The 21,504-nt window shown below is 37.7% G+C and overlaps 1 protein-coding gene across 15 annotated transcripts in view; it reads left to right on the top strand.

The window, feature by feature from the left end:
* CADPS2 (calcium dependent secretion activator 2) overlaps window positions 1–21,504 on the top strand; it is a 535,389-nt gene that overhangs the window by 259,793 nt on the left and 254,092 nt on the right. For all 15 annotated transcript variants that reach the window (XM_039239670.1, XM_039239667.1, XM_039239669.1 and 12 more), the window contains exon 7: window positions 6,573–6,684. In XM_039239670.1, the coding sequence (XP_039095601.1) occupies window positions 6,573–6,684 (112 nt within the window). The remainder of the gene's footprint in view (window positions 1–6,572; window positions 6,685–21,504) is intronic.

Raw genomic sequence — 21,504 nt, 5'->3', positions numbered from 1 at the left:
TGTATTTTGTTTCCACATTACATCACACCTGGCCTTTTATCACCATCATAGCCAACATTTTAAGTAGCAGGAAAATATTCCATTGTGTGTCACATAATTCACATAATCTTCCCTAAATATTAGATATTTAAGTTGCTTGCTTTTGCTATTATACATGGTACTGTAGTGAATATGTTCCTGCTAGTGGTCTTTTCAGTACTCGTGATTATATAGTTAGGGCAAATTCCTAGAAGTAGCTTTAGTAGATGAATACACATGTACATCTATTCTGGCTCATCCTGTGAATTTCCAGTATACTTAATTTAATAGCAAATACATAATTAATATCAGTTCCTTCAGTTGGTATGTGAACTGCCCTGTGTTTCCATAGCCAGGAAGTCCTACTGGCCCTGTAAAGGTGCTTTGTAGATATTTTATTCTTTTGAAGAGTTCCACTGGAAGTCTGAATCCGCATAAATAATACATTCACGGCTAGAAAAAGGCAATGAATTTTGAGTCAAAGCAAATTGACAGCAAGGGTAACGTATTCTTTTATCACAGAATACAGAGAAAACAGTAGGAAGATAATAACTGGTGGTAATTCCTGCAAGTGTTTAAACATGCCAGATAAGTAGAAAACAAGGAAACATCTTGGTGAATATTGAAAATATTTACCTCTTCTTTCCTCTTTCTCCTACATTTGGGGGGGGGGTAGGGAGTTGGGTGTTGGAAGGATGACTGGTTTTTAATCCATTTATTGTAGATTTCATAAGCATCTTCTAACTGTATATATCTTTTAATGTTCTTATATGAAAAATTCTCAGGTCGCCTGGGTGGCTCAGTTGGTTAAGCGTCCGACTTCGGCTCAGGTCTCTGTTGGTGACTTTGAGCCCCTTGTTGGGCTCTGTGCTGACAGCTGGGAGCCTGGAGCCTGCTTCGGATTCTGTGTCTCCCTCTCTCTCTGCTCCTCCCCTGCTTGTTCTCTGTCTCTCTCAAAAATAAACATTAAAAAATGAAACAAATTATCAAGGGGGTGCCAGTTTGTGTTCTGGAATATTGGGATTTATGAGGACTATTAAGTACCACTTTATGCACCCCTTTAAAATTGCACATTTTTGTCAAATATCATAAAAGCTTAGTCCTTGGCTGTTGCAGTTAGGATCTGCCAGTATCCTTGGGCCTTTGCTTATCTCTGCCTGAAAGCATAGTATTTAATGCTCTCTCATTTCACAGGAGCTGGCCATTAATAGTCCATGCCCTTGACTCAGGTGTCCAGACCTTGTTAGGTGGATACATTCTTATGGATTGTCTTACCAGGGCCTGTAATCTTCCTGTTTCCTGCCTTCTTTGGCATAGGTTTTGAGAATGGATATCCTGCATTGCTTTCCAAGTTCTAGATTACTAGTGGCTTCCTAGAAACTTGAGCTCTTTGTTTTCTAATACGTGACTAGCTATACTTGCAATATGTTGATGAGGTCCCTCATGTGATTTCTCTAAGCATGTTTTGTATGCTAGTACCATTCCCGGCATAGTGTTCACTAATTTTACACAAGTATAATGGTAGAAAAGTAATCATGGCTTTCAGATTATAAAAGATAAGCACTTCATATTCAGAGGCCATGGTTATTAAATCTTTTACATCACCAAATAGGATACCAAAAGTTGACAAAAAGATAAAAGGAAATTGTCAAAATCACTAGGTTAATGGGAGATTATAATCCTTCTACCTTTCTATATAAAGGACACCAAAAAATCATAAATGAAAAAATAGATTTGCACAGTTACTAATGGCCACATATACAGCATTGTACCCACAGTGGAAAATACTTTGAGTTTCTAACTACTCATGGAAGAGTTACACACACACACACACACACACACACACACACACACACCCCTACATATTTTGGAATATATAAAAGCTAGTTTCAATTATTTCAGAAGATTAATATCCTACAAGTTCTATTATACAACCTAATGCAGGAAGCATAGAGCTATTTAGGAAAGGAAAACTACAAATTCTATATCACACCTGTAAACAGCTGAATAATAAAACTAATGTCAGTTTGGGGATGCTGTACTGAAAGTGGCTAAGGGAATTTATAGGCTGAAATGTTTATAGTGCTAAGCTTGAATGCTTAGAATTAAAGACTTAAAATTAACAAGCCACGCATTCAAGTTAGAAATGTAGAACGATAGTAGAATTACCACCGATAAATGAAGATAAACTACAAAAAAGGGATTTAATGAAATAGAAAACAAGCATGCAATGGAAAAGATCATTAAAGTCTAGCAGTGGTAATTTGAAAAGAATAATAAGACAAACTTACATCAAAGTTAAAAATGGAAAAAAAAAAAAACCCACAATAGGAGGAATGAGAAAAAATACATAACTACAGATACCTTAGATGCAAACATAAGAGGAGTTTTACAACTTGGTGCAAATACTTTAAGTTTGTTTTGGAAGTGGGGCGCATGCATGGGGGAGGGGCAAAGAGAGAAGGGAGGGTAGAGAGAATCCCTAGTAGACTCCAGAGCCTGACTTGGAGCTTGATCCTGCTACCTTAAGATCATGATCTGAGCCAAAATCAAACAACTGAGCCACCCAGTGCCCTTGTGCAAAAACTTTTGAAAAATGTGGTTGAAATAACTTAAGTAATATATCAAAGTTGGGTTAAATAGAAAGCGGGAGTAGTTTTATAACTATAACCTGTGAAGAAATAGATTCAGCATCAAATATCTTCCCGTAAAGAAACACTGCACCCAAACGGCTTAATGGATAAATTTCAAGAACAGATAATTTTTTTTTTTTTTTTTACAAACTCTTCCAAATAATAAAAATGTGGCAATGTTCAACTTCTTCATTAAAACTAGAATAACAAAAACAGGAAAATACAAGAATGTAAATCTATAGGCAGGCCTCATTGATGCAAATGATACAAAATGCTAAACTACAGCATCCTAAATCTGTGGGTTTGCTTTTTTTTTTTTAAGATAGGAAATTAGGTTTATCTCTGAAAAGCAAGAAAATGGATCCATATAAACCACTGCAATTACTAACCATCTCAGTAAATATAGGCAAAAGTTTAACAGCATTCATTTCTGGATTACAGATAGGTAAGATCTTTGATTTTATGTATATAGTATATATGCATCTAGATGATATACATATGTATCTGATATATATCTATATTACCATCCATAAAACATACCTGTGTCTAGGATAGAAAATTCAGAAATGGATTGTATACAAGATTCATAGGAGGTGGGAGCCTTGGTGGCTCAGTCACTTCAGCCTCTGACTTTGGCTGGGGCCATGATCTTGCAGTTTGTGAGTTCAAGCCCCACATCAGGCTCTTTCTTGTCACCACAGAGACAACTCCCCCCACCCCCCCCACCCGCCTCTGCCCTGTTCATTCTCAAAATAAACTTCAGAAAAATCCATAGAATATATAAAATCTAGGACATAACTGGTATCCATGATATGTATCCCATATCTGATATATGTGTATAAAAGGCCTATATTCTGATTTATTTCTGGGTATATGATGAACTAGGAAAAGAAGAGAGTTTCTTTTACCCATTAAAGACCAATTGCAAGATACCTGGAGCAATGATCGCCTCTAGAGGTAAAAGGCTAAAGATACTCCCTTTAAAAAAGTCCAAGACAATTGTTAATATAGAACCCAGAATCCAGTAATATAGCTACTCTGGTGGCATGGAGTTGGGACGAGAGGAAGATGTGACCAGGGCAGGGCACAAAGAGGACTTTTCTGATGTACTGGTGTATTCTCCATCATAACCTGGATGCTGGGAATGCTGGTTTTTATTCTTTAACCTGCATCTTATTTTTAGACAGTTAATGTCTAATTTACATGGTAACTTTTTAGTACATGAGAGAGGGCTATTGAAGATAGGGGTGGAATATTTTCTTTCTTGTATGTTATTTGGCTGGTCTAATAATCAACATAGACAGATTAACAACAACCAGGTCACCTGGGTGGCTCAGGAAGTTAAGCATCTGAGTTGTGGTTTTGGCTTAGGTCTTGATCTCAGGGTCATGGGATCAAGCTCCAAGTTAGGCTCTGAGCTGGATGTGGAGTCTGTCTTCCTCTTCCTTTGTCTCTCCCCCACTCTCAAACTTTAAAAAAAAAAAAAATAAAAAACCGAAAAACAAATTAAATTTATATGTATATGAAATATGAGACTCAAAAGAAGTGACCAAAGCAGGCAGCTTTTAGATCTCTTAGATAAACAATAAATTGGTGAAAAACTGATAGTCAAAGAAGTTTGGGTTTTGGGAATAGTAAGTTAGTAAAGAAGTAATAAGGTTTGTTCATATAACTTCCTTGGTCCTAAATACCATCTCTGGTACTAAGGAGGTCTTCTGCCTTCCAGTTCTGGTGGTGGGGGAGGTTACCTTTCACGTAGATTTATTTTCTTCATTCAGGGGGACAAAGGAAGAGTCAGAGTTTCCTAGTTGCACCTCCTGTTTAAGTAACTTTAATTCAAGATAATATGCCAAAATGGCATATATTGGAGTGTCCTGTCCTGAACTCCATCAAAGAATACTTGTTAAAAATCTCTGCTTGTAAAGGGTCTGAGATACAAGGCAGTTTTGTGGAGGTTCATGGGATCATGAGTGAGCACAGTTCTTTACATATGCATTGTTGTTTGTCTTATTCTAGCAGCAGAAGTGGCAGTGCCTTTCCCTTCATGTATCATCCTTGCACAGGGGCCATGCTGGTCTTCTCTATATGTGCTGCCCAACAGAGCACAGCTTTCCCTTCATGTAAAGTGGCAGAGAGATGGGAGTAAAAGATGAAATTCAAAGTCTCCCACTGATGGTTAATGCAGTCATCAGTATTTTTCTCTTTGGAGAATTGCATATTGCAGTAGATGGAGGATTACATACCCATATAGAAAACAGTATAAGTACTTTCAAAGGATTTTGACATGAGAGGGAAGAAAATAACAAAAGAATTTTTACGAAAAGAATTAGTTTAAAAGATGAGAAAATCCTATGTAAAACTGTTAGGCTGTGTCTACATGGTTACTATAGATCTTTGATTTCAACTGTAAGAAAATGTCTCAGAAGGTTAGTTTTCTAAATTTAACCACATGACACCAAGAAAAGAGTATTATGTCATGGGAATTTTCTCCACAGTTGTCATCTGGATAGCCTTGACTATTCAAGTCTTAAGATCCTATACACTAAATAGAGAATTTTTCTCTCCTCCCTTATATTGGTTCTGAATCTATTTTTATTGTTAGTCTTATTTTAGTTAGCTCTACTTTATCTCAGACCATCTTAATTCTATGAAATGGCAAAAAGGTTCTTTGCTAACCTCTTTCTAGAAGTCTAAAATAAAAATTAAGCTGCTTTTCCACTCTAACTGAATCTCTCTTTTCCCTCTGGCATATGACTTTAATTTCAGGAAAACAAATTATAGCTAGCTACTAGTATTTTCGGTCATGGAGATGGCCTCTGCTTTACTGTACACATACCACGGTATTATGGCCATGGTGGTAGGGGAGGAAAACTTCACAGTTACTCAATTTTTATTAGACTTTCCTCCATTTTTTTAATTTCCCAAGCTTTCTGAATTTGACTTATAAAATAAAAGTTTAGATAATGCCTTGAAAATGGTAAATGTGTTTTTTTAACACAAGATGAGAAAATCCATGTTTTTAACATGGTGATTTATTTGTAGCAGGAGGCCTTATTGTGTTAAATCTCACTTTGGTGTGTTTTTTCTCAATGGCATTTTCTTCATGCTGTGCTGCGTCTCATGCCTGTGATCTCAGAGTTATGAGAAAGAGTGATAAGATTTTTTAATATCAGGTGTATGCCAGTTGAGTTTGTAAGTACACTAGGATGAATTGGTGTGTGGTAAAGCTGAGATGCTATTAATTAAAAGATAAGCCAAGAAAAATGTTATTTTGTTACGATGATTTGAAAAGCCAGATGTCGACAGACTTACTTCATTCCTAGGAGGGCGTACTGGGAAATTAACTACAAAATACTCATATTTTTATAATGCTTATTTATTTCTTTTTGACAGGTAAATAATACAAAAAGTAATAGGCCTTAGATAATTACCTCCACTTTTTGAAATACAAAATATCTAGTAAAGATTTTCTAAGAAGTTATGGGATAAAGTCTTTAGCATGCAAAAAAAATAGTTTTCTGTGAAACTACCTCTTCATAAACAAAGTTTTAGCAATTTCCTCTAGGCATCTGTAAAAATGGGGTTATAATTTGTATTTGAATTAATAAAATAATGGATTTTAGTAGCTACATATATAATACTTTACCTTAACCTAAATTCTTATTGCATACTGTGTTGCATACACTGATGTGCTAATTTTTGGAACAGCTTTGGAATTATTATAAGCTGATAAGCTCTAAAACTTACTGTTATTTTTCTCCTTGACTCTGCCATCTGTCAGAAAGAAAAGCAAAGATGAAAATCTCATTGAGCCACAAAAGATTCTGGATTGTTTAATGGGCCTTCTAAGGAGATACCTCTGTCTAGGGGAAAAAAAAATAATGCTGCATTTTTAAAGAAAATATTTGTTCCTTATTGCAGATGGGGTACTCAAGGTGATTTCACCACCACCCATCCTCGGCCTGTGGTCAAAGTAAAACTCTTCACGGAAAGCACCGGGGTCCTGGCCCTTGAAGATAAAGAACTGGGAAGGGTGAGTTGTGGTCAGCCCTGTGTGTTTGAAGTCCCACAATTTTTATTTCTCGTGCTTCACAGTTAGGGTGGACCAATATGTAGTGTGTGGACTTTCTGTTCATAGTCTACATAAGACAATTTATTTGTAATTTTCCATTGTCCCAGATTATAACACTAATCTATTAAAGGTAATTGTCAATAACATAGAAAATACTGTGATAGGCTTTGCGTGTATAAAGGTTGTATATAAGATCAGAGTCAGGGACCCATTTTTCTTATACATGCACTGATCACTGGGTATTTATGGCACAGAGAAACTTGTTCTTTTGGGTGAAAGATAATCGCCGTTTAAACATTTCTGCCCATGGGTTAAAAGCAGCATCTTGATATTTAAAATCCATCTGTTTAGGTCCATTATGATTAGACTAATTACAGGATATCTAAGGGTGTTTCTTAACCTCTCCTGTTTTCCCTTGTGAGAAGGCCTTTTTCACATATCTTTTAACTCCGGATTTTTTTTTACCCTATACTTACTTCATACCTAGAATATATCTATCTCCTAATTCCGGGGATCTTTCCACTATTCTCAGCTCTTTCTGGCAGTGCATTAAGTTAGGGTAGATATGCGATCTTAACACCTCTCTGTGTGAAAGATTATCTGCAGTCTCATTTATAAAGTAGATGTGCTCCAATGAGCAGGCTATAAAGTTATCTTGTCTAATGTGGATTTCTCTTACCCTGACCTGAAGACTGAATTCATAGGTATTTTCCAGAGATGAAAGCCTTCAGAAATCTTACCTGAAATTTTCTGGTAATGACAGACAGCTTGTGTGATGGTTGATGTTGAAGGATACTAGGATTATTGGGTATACTGAAAAAAATTTTCCCCCAAGTTAGGCTTTTGATTCATTTCATATCTTTAGCCTCTTGTGTCTCCTTTACCTGGTTAGAGTTTTCCATTTCTAGGGATTTTGTGAATCTGTACCCACACTCCAGAAATTGAGAATCTACATTCATATTCCAGGTTTCCAATTCTGTTTCCTTGTTATGTGTTATTAAGACTGAAGAGCTCATGTGCTTTCATATTTGTGCACTTATTCAGCAACAGTGTACAGGTGGCATAATCCTATGGAAGAGCTCTGGAGCTCCATGATCTGATGGATTTATGGATCAGGGTTTTCCTTTAGACTGTTATTAATTTTACCATATTTCCTTATTGTGACCATTTTCACATTCAGATAGCAGCCATTTTAAGTCCAATGCTGCAGTGTAATTCTTTAGATTTTTCAATTCATTTCTCAGCTGGCCATATACATATTTAAGCAGGTTTTAAATTGGGTGTGTAAGTGATATGCTTCCCAGTCCGCTGTATATCAGAGAAATGCCTTATGCTCCTTTGCTCCCTTCATACAAGATAGTTTTTCTTTCCACACGAGTTTCTCACCCTCAGCGCTATTGATATTTTGAGCAAGAAAAATGCTTTGTTTTTAAGAGCTTTTCCGTACACTTTATATTTAGCAGCATCCCTGCCCTCTGGTCAGATGCCAGTCGTTCACCCAGCCTTAAGTCGAGATGGTCAAAAATGTCTCTAGACTTTGCTAAATGTCCCCTGGAAGGTGTGCCAAATCACCCCTTTTTAGAGATCCTTTGAACTCCTCTAATGATCGGAGGAGGTTCCATGATTATAAATATCATTTATGTGTTAATAACTTCCAATTAAAATTTTTCTTGGAGCTTCAGATTTGTATATCCGACCTGCATACTGAGTATTTCTAAGATGCATTTAACAGTGAGCTCAAATATTTCTAAAATAGAGCTTATGATTAGCACCCCCATAAAGTTTTCCATTGAGGTAGTTTCTAAGTCCGTGAAACTGACATGTACTTTGTTTCTCCTTCCTTCGCCTTAATACTCTGTCTATTTGCAAGTTCGGTCAGCTTTCCCTAAGTGTATTCTGAATACGTCCACATCTTAATTTCCCCTCTACCCTAATTCAGGACACCATCCTTCCTTGCGGCTAATAGTCTCCGTACTACTTTCCCATTTGTCATGTCGTCCCCTCTGATTTAGCTTTCACACCTCAGCCGCTATGATCTATTTAAAATTTGAAACAAATCACATCATTCTTCCCTAAAAAATCTTCCAGTGTCTTCTCATTTCTTTGGAATAAAAATCAAACTCCTAGGGGTGCCTGGGTGGCTCAGTGAAGTGTCCAGCTTCGGCTCAGGTCGTGATCTCATGGTTTGTGAGTTCAAGCCCCACGTCAAGCTCTGTGCTGACAGCTCAGAGCCTGGAGCCTGCTTCGGATTCTGTGTGTGTGTCTCTCTCTCTCTCTCTCCCCTGCTCATGTGCGCGCTCTCTCTCTGTCTCTCTCAAAAATAAACAAACATTACAAAAATCTATTGAAAATCAGACTCCATATCATAGTATAGCATGCCCAGGAATGGTTTTTTTTTTTTCATTTTCTTTTTTTTTTTTTTTTTTTACAAATAGTTTATTGTCAAATTAGTTTCTACATAACACTCAGTGCTCATCCCCAAAGTGCCCTCCTCCATGCCCATCCCCCCCTCCCCCCCACATCCATCAGTCCTCAGTTTTTGTCAGCATTCAAGAGTCTCTCATGGTTTGCCCCAAGAATGGTTCTTAAGGTGGGACCCCGGATCTGCAACAACAGCACCTGGAAGATTGTTAGAAATGCAGATTCTCAGGCCTCACACTAGATCTGCTGGACCAGAAACTGTGACTGTGGTGTGCTACAGTGTTCTAGCAGGGCCTCCTCTTAATTTTGGGCCACGCCCACATTGAAGAACCCTACTCTACACGAACTGACCTCTGAGTCTCCTGTTAGAGCCATCTTGCTTACTGTCCTGTTTCCTTCATACTTGGCTTTCTTCCTTTCCTCAAACATACCCGATTCACTTCTGCTTTAAACCTTGGGTCTTTAGCTGTGCTGTAGGGTAAGCCCATACTTGTACACACACACACACAATGAGAAGAACCTGGTGGTCGGGGCACCTGGGTGGCTCAGTTGTTTGAGTGTCAGACTCTTGATTTCAGCTCAGGTCATGATCCCAGTGTGGATGGATCAAGCCCCGTGGTGGGCTCTGTGCTGAGTGTGTAGCCTGCATAAGATATTCTCTCTCTCTCTCCCTCCCTCCCTCTCTACCTCTCTCTCCCTCCCCCATGCCCCTCCCCCTCATACTCTCTGTCACTCTCCAAAATAAAAAAAAAAAAATTAAAAAAAATAAAAAACAAAGAAACTGATGATCAGCTCTGAGTGGTAGAGCTACTAGTAATGTTTGCTATGTATTTATCTACTTTTATACTAGGAAGCAGGAACAGGTTTTTTGTTTTTTGTTTAATTTGAAGGAAAAAGCCTTACATTATCTGAAATTGACAGTGTAAATTTTTACAAATAGATATCTGGAGATCTTTTTTTTTTTTCTTTAATGTTTATTTTTGAGAGAGGGAGACACAGCATGAGCGGGGGTGGAACAGAGAGAGGGGGAGACACAGAATCCAAAACAGGCTCCAGACTCTGAGCTGTCAGCACAGAGCCTAACGCAGGCTTCAACAACAAACAGTGAGATCATGACCTGAGCTGAAGTCGGATGTTTAACCAGCGGAGCCGCCCAGGCGTCCCTGGAGATCTTAGTTTTAAAGTGAAGTTTTCTAATTAAGATTTTGTGTAGCAGTTGAATTAAAAGATGGGCAACCCAGTCCCCAAAATAGATTTATACCACAAGGCGATCCCACCACCGTACAGCTGGTAAGATGGCTGAGGTACGAGAAAGCTGACAGTAACAAGTGCTGACAGGGATGCAAAACAACAGAAACATGATCTCTGCTGGGTAGAAATACAAACTTGCACAGCTGCTTTGGGAATACAATTCGACAGTGTTTGTTTTTGTTTTTTAAGTAATATCTAGACATACCATCTTACCCTAAGGTTGCCCTCTTAGGTATTTACCTAAGGTTTATTAGTAAATAAATATCTGTATGTGAATATTGATAACAGCTTTATTCCTAATCACTAAAAACTGGAAGCTGGGGCGCCTAGGTGGCTCAGTCGATGAAGCGTCCGACTTCGGCTCAGGTCATGATCTCACGGTTCATGGGTTCGAGCCCTGTGTCAGGCTCTGTGCTGACAGCTAGCTCAGAGCCTGGAGCCTGTTTGAGATTCTGTATCTTCCTCTCTCCCTGACCCTCCCCTGCTCACTCTGTCTCTGTCTCTCTGTCTTTCTCTCTCTCTCTCTCTCTCTCTCTCTCAGGAATAAACATAAAATTTTTTAAGTAAAAACTGGAAGCAGTAAGATGTCCTTCAACAAAGGAACAGATAAATAAACTGTGGTATATCCATAAAATGAAATTCTTTTCAGTGATAAAAAGAAACCATTAATTCATACAACACAGATGAAACTTGAATGCAAGAGAAAGAAATCAGACCCTTTGCCCCATTTAATCCTCTTGGAGGATGGCAGTCACATCCCATGTTGAGATGGAAAGTGAGAATCTGATGAAGACCACTCAGCAAGTGCAAGAGTCAGTATTTGACCTTGGGTTTTTGATCCCAAAGCCTTTATTCTAAATTTTAAATAGTACACCTGACAAGATGAGGAAATTTGGTGGTATTTTACAAATCTTAGTATGAGTATAGGCCCATTTAATTTCATGGTTTAAATCACGAACAGGATATTATTTAAGCTAATGCCATTTTATGCATAGTTGCTCAATACATTTTATATCATTTTATGCGATGATTTTCATCTTATTATAGTAACCTTTGGATGCACTTTTTTCTTCTTTGTTTATTTTGAGAGAGAGGGAGAGAGAGAATCCCAAGCAGGCCGCATGCTGTCAGCACAGAGCCCCGTGTGAGGCTCAGTGTCACAAATCGTGAGATCATGACCTCAGTCGAAATCCAGAGTCGGAAGCTTATCTCAGCCACCCAGGCGCCCCTTTCTGACTGCACCCTTCCATGCTGCAGTGCCTCTCACCTCTCTGTGCACATAAGAACCCCCTTAAGAAGTGCATGAAAAGACTGAAGCTATAGGCTCACACTTGTCTTTTGGTTGGTTGGGGGTGAGTCCAGGAAGGAGTGTTTTAAGCACTTCTCAGGAGCTAGCAGTGTGCATACAGGGTTGAGAAGTACTGGTCTGAATAGTGTCACTCAGCATCCTCAGTCGAGAACTAGTAAGTTGTAGGGATAAGAGAAAATCTGCTCTAGCATAGAGTTTTGTAAAATGATAGTTCAAATTTAAGTAGGCATTGGGCAGCTAGCTGAAGGTTATGTTCTTTGGGAAGTCCTTGGCATGCAGATTTTGTTTGTAGATGGCAGGTGCAAACACCTATTTATAGAAATGGAGGTGGCATATGGAGATTTCTTTCATCTGAATTGGTGGCCAAGCCTCTACCAGGTGCCTTTGGGAATACCTGGAGGCAGAACAGGGAATTTTTCATGTCACAGACTTGTCCTAGCAAGCAAACATTTGACCAGTCAGGCACCCAAAAGTATACGTTTCATCAGTGATCCTCTATGGTAGCTACACTTTTGGTGACCGTAGTATAACGTAGAAACTTGTCAAATCACTGTGTACATCTAAAACTAATGTAACCTATGTGTCAGCTGTGCCTAAATAAACAAAAATTAAGATAATTTTGTCCCAAAAACTTTAAAAGCAAGGCTTACTTAACATAGCCGTATAAAAATCCAAATTCCTTACGACATCTATTTGTGAATAATGGAGTTTGCACTGAGTCTTTCAGAAGTAATTTTTTAACTCCTTGGTAGCTTTTTCACTTGCTGAATGTTGTGCAAACTGAATATTTGAAGTTTCCACCCAAGTAACTTTTTAGTTTAGAAGTGTTCCTATCAAGGCATTCTCACAGTTGTTAGAAAAAGAGCCTGGTTCATGTCTGGTCATGCACTGAATTCATAGTCTTGGTACCGCATCATCTGGATACACAGAAGGACATTTGCTCTTCTGCCCACCATGAGGTTAGAGACTCCCACAAATCAGAGAAGGCAGCTTTCCAGTGGAGCCTGCGCCTCTTCTAATTTGATTAATATTTTAAGATCGCAAAGACCAACAGTTTGCTTTACTCTTAGATCAACATTTTGAGAGTAGTTATGTGTTTGAAATTAGGGTTTCATTTCTTGTATTTCTCTCCTTTTTTCCTTTCTATTTGACTGTCTGCTTGTATTTAACATTTCTCAACATGGAGATATTCATACCTAATAATTCAAGGTGACAGTCATGTTTTGTTTGACAAGTACAAATACTATAAGGAAACGGCAGCTGGTGGTTAATTTCAGATACATTTTAAATATTAAGATAAATTAAAATTGCTGGAATGGTGACTCTGTTACACTGAACTATTATCATTCAAGCAGGTTGTAATATCTTAATGGAGCAAGTAAAAATTAGCTTCTATATTTGCCTTTTTCACGGAGTTGTTTCTTCTGTTTGCTCTATGAAGCATCAAAGGAGGTCTGTCCGAAGAGTGATCAGAATATGCACAATTTTTATTTGTTTTTGAAACTTGACAAGAGACGTGAGTGATTGGTATGTTAAGCTATCTTAGATAGATAGCTTAGGCAGAGAGAGAAATACTGTGTTAGGAGCTCTAATTAACTGGTCAGTCTAATATTCTGTCTCTTGCCCCTCTGGTTTTTCTGGAGTATATCCTTCTCAGCTTTTCTCATTTGTGTGGCTTTGGTTAAATTGAACTCTCTTAGTTCTCCGTTAATGCTAAAACTTTCAGCAGCTACATTAATTATTACTGCCAAACTTAGCATATTTAATTGGATATCCCATATATAACTGGTTAGAACCTACAGACTTAAAAAATTTTTTTAATCTGGGGCACCTGGGTGGCTCAGTCAGTTGAGCGTCTGACTTCGGCTCAGGTCATGATCTCGCAGTTCGTGTGTTCGAGCCTGGCACTGGGCTCTGTGCTGACAGCCAGCTCAGAGCCTGGAGTCTGCTTCAGATTCTGTGTCTTCCTCTCTCTTTGATCATACCCTGCTCAGCTGTTTCTCTCTCTCAGAAATAAATTTAAAAAAAAAAAAGACAAAACATTAAAAAAATTTTTAACAAATTTAAAAAAAAATTTTTTTTTTAATTTTTAAAAAAATTTTTTTAATGTTCATTTTTGAGAGAGAGACAGAGAGAGGGAGAGAGAGAGAGGGATGGGTAGAGAGAGAGGGAGACACAGAATTTGAAGCAGCTCCAGGCTCTGAGCTCTCAGCACAGAGCCTGACACAGGGTTTTAACCCACTGACCATGAGTTCATGACCTGACCTGAAGTTGGCTGCTTAACCACCTGAGCTACCCAGGTACCCTTAGAACTCAGACTTTAAACATTTGTGTAATGGCCTGGTTTATACACAGTCATCATAGAACTTCTCATTTCAGCATACAATGTAATGAGTTAGGACTAGACTGCAGATGGTTTGAATAACCATCCTAAGTTTTCAAAAATAAATATACAGTTAAATTCATAAAAATCACTTTAGGCCTTGCCTTCCCTCTGTCAAAATTTATATTTGAGGATTATTAAAAAAAAAAAGTTTCCAGCATTATATGAATTTGATTCATCTGCATATGAATCAAGCATTAGAGAAGCTAACAAAATCATAATATGTATTTTTCTTCACTTTGAAAGGGAAATTTAATATCCAGTTTTATCGCAGTTGCCCGCACTGGATGGCTGCTACTGTGGCCGGCGAATTCACACCACATACTGCCAAGTGGAGCAGAGACTAATTTGCATTTCCTATGCCTAATTCAACTCACCGTATACTGTGGACTTAAATTTTTGTAGTTTCAGCAAGCATAGTAGCTTCTCTGAATCTAAAATTCACAGAAAATGTCTCCTTCCTCCTCTAGTCCTTTCCTATAAGCATTCAGGACTCCGCTGTCCTGTCTCGCAGCAGGACCACAGACAGGTAGAAGGCCACAGCTGATTCATAGATGGTGCAGATTTTTTCGAAGTATTTTTTTCTAACTGCAGTTAATTCTGTCTGCTCATTACTCACATGCTGTGAAGAGTTAGAGAAGACTTCTCATTCAGAGTCTGACTTTGAAGGGAAGGCACCTTTGATAACATGAATCGGTTGTTAGTGACTCAGCCTCAGACCTTCCCTAAGGAGTTGGCCCAAACCTTCTCTGTAGAGGGAAAGGAAAGCATTTTCTTGCTCGCATTCAAGAGGGTGAATGGATTTAAATCGCCATCCTCCATGGTGGGTCCAGGCTGGTGATTTTATTAGCAGAAGTTGATGTTTCAGTTTCCCCATAGTAATAGTCGGCTGCCTCTGCCCCAGACAAAATATTAGACACCATGTGCACTGTACTTACCTCTTTTTTCCGAGAAGTGTGGTGTTATTCCCTTCTGGTTTTCATTTGCTCTTCTCTACCAACTCATATCGATCATGTTGAACATTTTTTTCATGCTTGTCCTGCATACGTCTTTTTGATAAATACATACATCTTCTTGATCGATACATCTTCTTTGATGAATCTGCTCAAATGGCTTCCCCAATTTTTAATTGGGCTGCTTATTTTTCTTGAGTTTGGAAAGACTACAATAAATTGTTTACACTTCCTTTATCAGGTCTATTTGTGAATATTCTCCCAGTCTGTAGTTCGTATTCTGTTCATGGTGTGTTTCAAAGAGCAGGAGTTTTGGGGTGCCTGGGTAGCTCAGTCGGTTGACCGTTCGACTTCAGCTCAGGTCATGATCTCATGGTTTGTGAGTTCGAGGCCTGCATCAGGCTCTCTGCTGACAGCTCAGAGCCTTGAGCCTGCTTTGGATTCTGTTTTCCTCCTCTCTCTCTGCCCCTCCCCTGCTTGCACTCTGCCTCTCTGTCTCTCAAAAATGAATAAACGTTAAAGAATTTTTCTTAAATAAAAAAACAGGAGTTTTTAATTATGATGAATTATGAATGAATTATGATGAAGTCCAATTTTTGTATCTACAGCTATGTATAGATCAAAGTTCAATGTTTTGTTATACGAATATCTGGTCCTAGTACCACTTATTTATTAGAGAATGCGGGTGTGGGGGGGGAGGTGGGCAGAGGGGGAGAGAGAGAGAGAGAGAGAGAGAGAGAGAGAGAGCGTCTCTCAAAGGCTCCCCACACAGTGTCGAACTCGACACAGGGCTTGATCCCATGACTGGGATCATTACCTAAGTCAAAATCAGGAGTGTAATGCTCAACTGACTGAGCCACCCAGGTGCCCCTCTAGTACCATTTATTTGAAAAAAAACTTTCTTCACTGGCTTTTCTTAGCACTTTTGTTGAAAATCAATTGTATATGTATCTGTGGGTCTATTTGTGGACTTTCTGGTCTGTTCCGTTGATCTATTTTTCTGTCTTAGTGTCAGTAGTGTACTGCTCTGATTACTTTAGCTTTCTCATAAGTCTGTCATATCAAGTACTGATAGTTCTTCGACTTCGTTCTTTTCATTCTTGATTTCCCTGGTTTTGTCTATTCTAATAGTTCTTTGCCCTATGAATGTTAAAATCAGGTTATAGCTTTCTACAAGAAAACACTCAGTGTTATTTTGACTATGGTTTCATTGAATCTGTACGTTAGTTTTAGAATTGATCAGTAGTATTGGATCTTTTGACCCATGGCTACAGCGATATATCTGTCCTTTATTTAGGTCTTACGATCCTTCCTCATAACAAGGGCTTACAGTTTTCAGTGTACGGGTCTTGTGTTTCTTTTGTCTGTTCTGTCACTTGACTGTTTCATATTTTTGATGCTATTCTAAGTGGCATTGTTTTAATTTTTTAATTTAGGTATTACTAGCATATTGAAATGCAGATGACTTTTCTCTACTGATCTGCTATCCTTCAGTGTCACTTAACTCACTAGTCGCAGTAACAGTCCGTAGATTGTGTTTCCATTGACAGTATTGTCTAAAAATACAATTTTTCCTTTCCAGTCTAGGTAGTTTTTCTTTTTGTTGCCTTATTGTACTTACTAGAAGCTACAATACAGTGTTAAATCAAAGTGGTGAATGTGAACATCCCTATCTTGTTCTCAATTTTGGGGGGAAAAAGCATTTAGTCTTTCAACATTAAGTATAATATTATCTGTACTTTTTTTTTGTTTGGTAGATTCCCGTAATGAAGTTGATAAAGTTCCTTCTAACTTTTTATTTAGGCTCTGATCTTTATTATTTAATTTATTTACCTTGGGTTTCATTTATAATAGTTTTTCTAGGGGCGCCTGGGTGGCTTAGTCGGTTAAGCGTCCGACTTTCGCTTAGGTCATGATCTCGCGGTTTGTGGGTTCGAGCCCCGCGTCAGGCTNTTCGCTTAGGTCATGATCTCGCGGTTTGTGGGTTCGAGCCCCGCGTCAGGCTCTGTGCTGACTGCCAGCTCGGAGCCTGGAGCCTGTTTCAGTCTGACGCCTCCTCTTTCTCTGACCCTCCCCTGCTCATGCTGTCTCTTTCCCTCTAAAAAAAAAAAAAAAAAAAAAAAAAAAAAAAAAAAGTTTTTCTATTAAAAGCTGAAGGCACTGATTTGAGAAAAATCTTTTCTAAAACAGACAGTTAGTGCTATAAATGCACATTCCGTAATTATTGCTTTCATAGCATCCCACAAGTTTTTTTTTTTTTTTTTTCCATTTTCATCCTTTGGAAAATACCAAGCTTTATTTTAATTTCTTTCTTTGACTACAGGTTATTAAGCCTGTACTACTTAGTTTCCACATACTTTAGAGTTTTTCCAGAGTTTTGTTGATTTCTAATTGATGTCTATTATGATTAGAGAATATACTTCTAGATCTTTGATCCTTTTAAAATTTACAGAGGCTTAGTTTATCACCCACAATCTGGTGGATTTCCATGTGCATTTGTAAAAGACTGTGTATTCTTCTGTTGTCTGATAGGGTGTTTCATAGAAGTCAGATAGTTAAAGTTACTGTGATCTTCCATATACTTAATGATTTTCTATTTACCTTTTTTAAAACAATTTTTGAGAGATTGATACTAATCTCTGAGTTTAATTTGGATCTGTCATATTTTCTATCTGGAAGATCTGTTGCTAGGTGCAACAATATTAAGGGTCTCTATAATTTTTTTTAAATGAACTGACTGCTTTGTCATTATGAAATAAATTTCCTTAGCCCTAATAATATACTTTGCTTTAAAATCTCCTTTATCTTAGGGGTGCCTAGATTGCAAGACAGTTAAGTATCTGATTCTTGATCTCAGCTCGGGGTTGTGAGTTCAAGCCCTGCATTGGTCTCCACACTGGGCATGAAGCCTACCAAAAAAATAAATAAATAAAATAAATAAAATCTACTTTATCTTAGCCATCCCAGATTTTTTAAAACTAGTGTTAGCGTATCATGTCTTTTTCCATCCTTTCATCTACTTCTTTACATTTAAAATACGTTTCTTTCAGAGGTGCCTGGCTGGCTCAGTTAGTGGAGCATGTGACTCTTGATCTTGGGATTATGAGCTCAAGCCCCACATTGGGTGTAGAGATTACTTAAAAAATAAAATATTTTTAAAATAAATAAAATATATTTAAGCAGTGTATAATTGTTGTGTCTTTTTTTTAGTCAATCTAGTAGTCTTTTAATCAGAGTATTTTAATTATATTTTATTACAATTTTTGATATGGTTAAGTTTAAATATGTCATTTAGGTATTCTTTGTCTCTCTATTTCCTTTTTTTCTTTAGACTGATTTTTTTTTTAAATATTCATTTTTTGAGAGAGCATGAGCAGGAGAAAGGCAGACGGGGGGAACAAAGGATCTGAAGGCGGGCTCTGAGATGATAGCAGCAAGCCCCATGTGGGGCTCGAACTCCTGAACCATGAGATCATGACCTGAGCCAAAGCTGGATGCTCAACTGAAAGAGCTGCCCAGGCACCCCAACTAATTGTTGCTTTAAATCATCACAGTCTAACTTCAAGTGATATTAGAACACTGAGTATAGTGTAAGAACCTTATATTAGTGTATCTCCATTTCCTATTAAAGGTGAAGCCAAGGACATAACTGTCGTTCCACCAACATCTGACCTATAACACATGTTCAGTCAATGTTGGGAAGATGAGTGAACAAATGAATCTCTTGAACTTTGATTCAGTTTCATTTCTCAATGCAAAATTATAGTAGACAGTGGAATGACTCACTTTGTTTGAATGCCTGAACTTCAAGTGATAAACTGAAACAACAGTTGGAGGATAATGTAACGTTTGGATCCTACAGGAAAAGTGAGGTTCTAGTACCATCAGGCTATCTCCTTATAATATATGGAAGATCCTCAGAGCCATTAGTAACTTCTTATAGTTGTTGCATTAAGAAAAGAAGTTCCTATGCATCTTGGAGCTGTTCATAACCACTTGAGAATATTCACCGTTATGGTCTTTAGCACCAATGCCAAAAAGCTAAGACTTTTGTCCCCTACTAGTTATTATCTATAGTGTTTGAATCAAAAATAAATTCTTTAAGTAAAAGATACAAGAATCAAACTGGTTCTTGAGCATCAGAAACTGACAATTTAAAAACTGCTTCCAGAAGACATGGATTCTGGCATTGGCTCTGCCATTGTAGCCATGGGGACAAGTGGACAGGTCACTTAACCTCTTATTCTCTGCCCTGATTTTTATCTTCCACTATGCTGCCACCTTACCATATATTGAATGTGAATCAAATATATTTAAGGAGAAAGCTGAAGTCATCCAGGTTTAGACAGTCTGTAATTTCTTCCTTCCCATCCTACTATCCTGTATTCTGAATTAACAAATAAAATTCACGTGGCTCTAAAAATCCTTACAGTATCTAATAACCAGAGCGAAAACAAAGCTACATTAGTTTTTAAAACATTTGTCAAATAATTGAGGGAGTAATTTGTTGGATTGTAACATTGAAAGTGTCCATTGTTATCCTGAAGAAATTTCCTTAGCTATTCATTTAACTTCAGTGTCAAACTATTTACATAACCAGAGTAATGCCTATCTTTTAAGAGTGATGTGAGAATTAATTCAAATTTCACAAAGCACTTTGAGGTACTCAGTTGAAAGGTTCTTTATAAATGCCAGGCATTATTATAACCAGCCTAGTAAAAAGAAATGGGATAAAGCTACTCATGCAGTGTCCTCTAATAGAAAATGTATTGGTTAGGGAAATATAAAGGTTACTGCTATTCATAATTTATGGTTGAGAATAGGTCAAGAATAATAATGACACTTTTTTGTCCAGTTGAGTCTTAAAAAACACAGGTATAACAGTGATGGAATACATTGCTCTATCCAAGGAGAAGTATGAAACCCATACCTTATAAGCAATAAAAGTGATATAGGAAGATGAATAAAGGCCAGTATCTTTAATTGAATCATAAAAAATACAGTGACAGCCTTAACTATGTCTTTCTGAGTCTTCAAGAAAGATTTCATAATGGAAGAAAGGGTTCTTGATCATTTGTGTATATAGAAGTTGAAATTTGCTAGAAGTAACATGCAGGTGGTCTTCACTGTAGTAACCAAAATAATCAGGCTCATTGTTAATCACTTAAAAATTTATATGATAAGTCAAAACTTTATCACAAAGAAGAAAACTTTTCAAAAGATTTCATACAAGCAGGATGCTTCAAGAATGGGAGATAATCACACACAAAAACCTCTTGTTAATCAGACAAAGCTACTGATTGAAGTCTGTGTGTAAAAATATCTTTGAATAACACTTGGCAGAAGAAATTTAAAAGGTAAATTTAGTGTTCTTTTAATCTCAGCATTTAGTGTTTTTATGATCAAATCTCAGCCTTTTATTGTCTGTATTAGTTTCATATTAGTTTCACTTTAACAAGTTATCAAAAACAGCACAAATTTATTGTCTTACAGTTGCGAATATCAGGAGTCCAAAATGAATCTCAGTTAGCCAAAATCAAGATCTTGGCAGAGTTGAGTTCCTTTCCAGAGGATCTAAGGGAGAATGCAATTTATTGTTACTTTTTCAGCTTCTAGCGACTGCCTATATTCCTTGGCTCATGACCCCCTTCCATACCAAAGCCATCAATGGCTAATTTGAGTGTTTCTCACATCACATGGCTCTGACACTTGCTTTTCTTCCTTCCTCTTCCATAGCTAAGAACTCTATTATTTAGTTTAGTTTATTTATTTGAGAGAGAGCAAGTGAGCTAGTAGAGAAGGGGCTGAGAGAGGGAGACAGAGATTTCCAACAGGTTCTATACTGTCAGCACAAAGCCCAACCTGGGGCTTAAACTCACAAATCATGAGCTCTTGACCTGAGTAAAGACCAAGAGTTGGATGCTTAACCACCTGAGCCACCCAGGCGCCCCTAAGAACTCTTGTAGTTGTGTGGGGCCCACTTGGATAACCTAGGATTATCTTCCTATTTAAAGGTTGGCTAATTAGCAATGTGTAATTCCATCTGCTACTTCAGTTCCCTTTTGCCTTAGAAGCGAGCATATTCACAGGTTCTGGGGATTGGGTCATAGGCATCCTTGGGAAACGTACTCTTATGTATCACAGTCCAGGAATGGAGAATGAGAGTTACTTAAATTTTTATGACTGGCAAGTAAATGGCATACAAATTCTGACATTGACTACGGTCATTTTCTGTAACCAAGTTTGACAGTGCTTTAGTTGGCAAGCCTTTTTCTCTTTTCACCTCAGTGAAATATCAATTTTAGGCTTGCATTTTTGTTTACAGTTTCTCTATGCATCCATCCATCCATCCAGTAAGGCACCCAACAAATGGTTGGTAAATACCTACTATGGATTTGAAGGCAGGGGGGACCATGATGAAGAATGGTTTAATTGAAGATACTCGTTTAAATTAACCTATAAGC

Source organism: Hyaena hyaena, unplaced genomic scaffold (assembly GCF_003009895.1).
Source record: "Hyaena hyaena isolate Hyena2069 unplaced genomic scaffold, ASM300989v1 scaffold_161, whole genome shotgun sequence".
NCBI classification, from domain to species: domain Eukaryota; kingdom Metazoa; phylum Chordata; class Mammalia; order Carnivora; family Hyaenidae; genus Hyaena; species Hyaena hyaena.
Note: the sequence above shows the minus strand (reverse complement) of the source record. Positions and strands in the feature narration are given on the sequence as shown.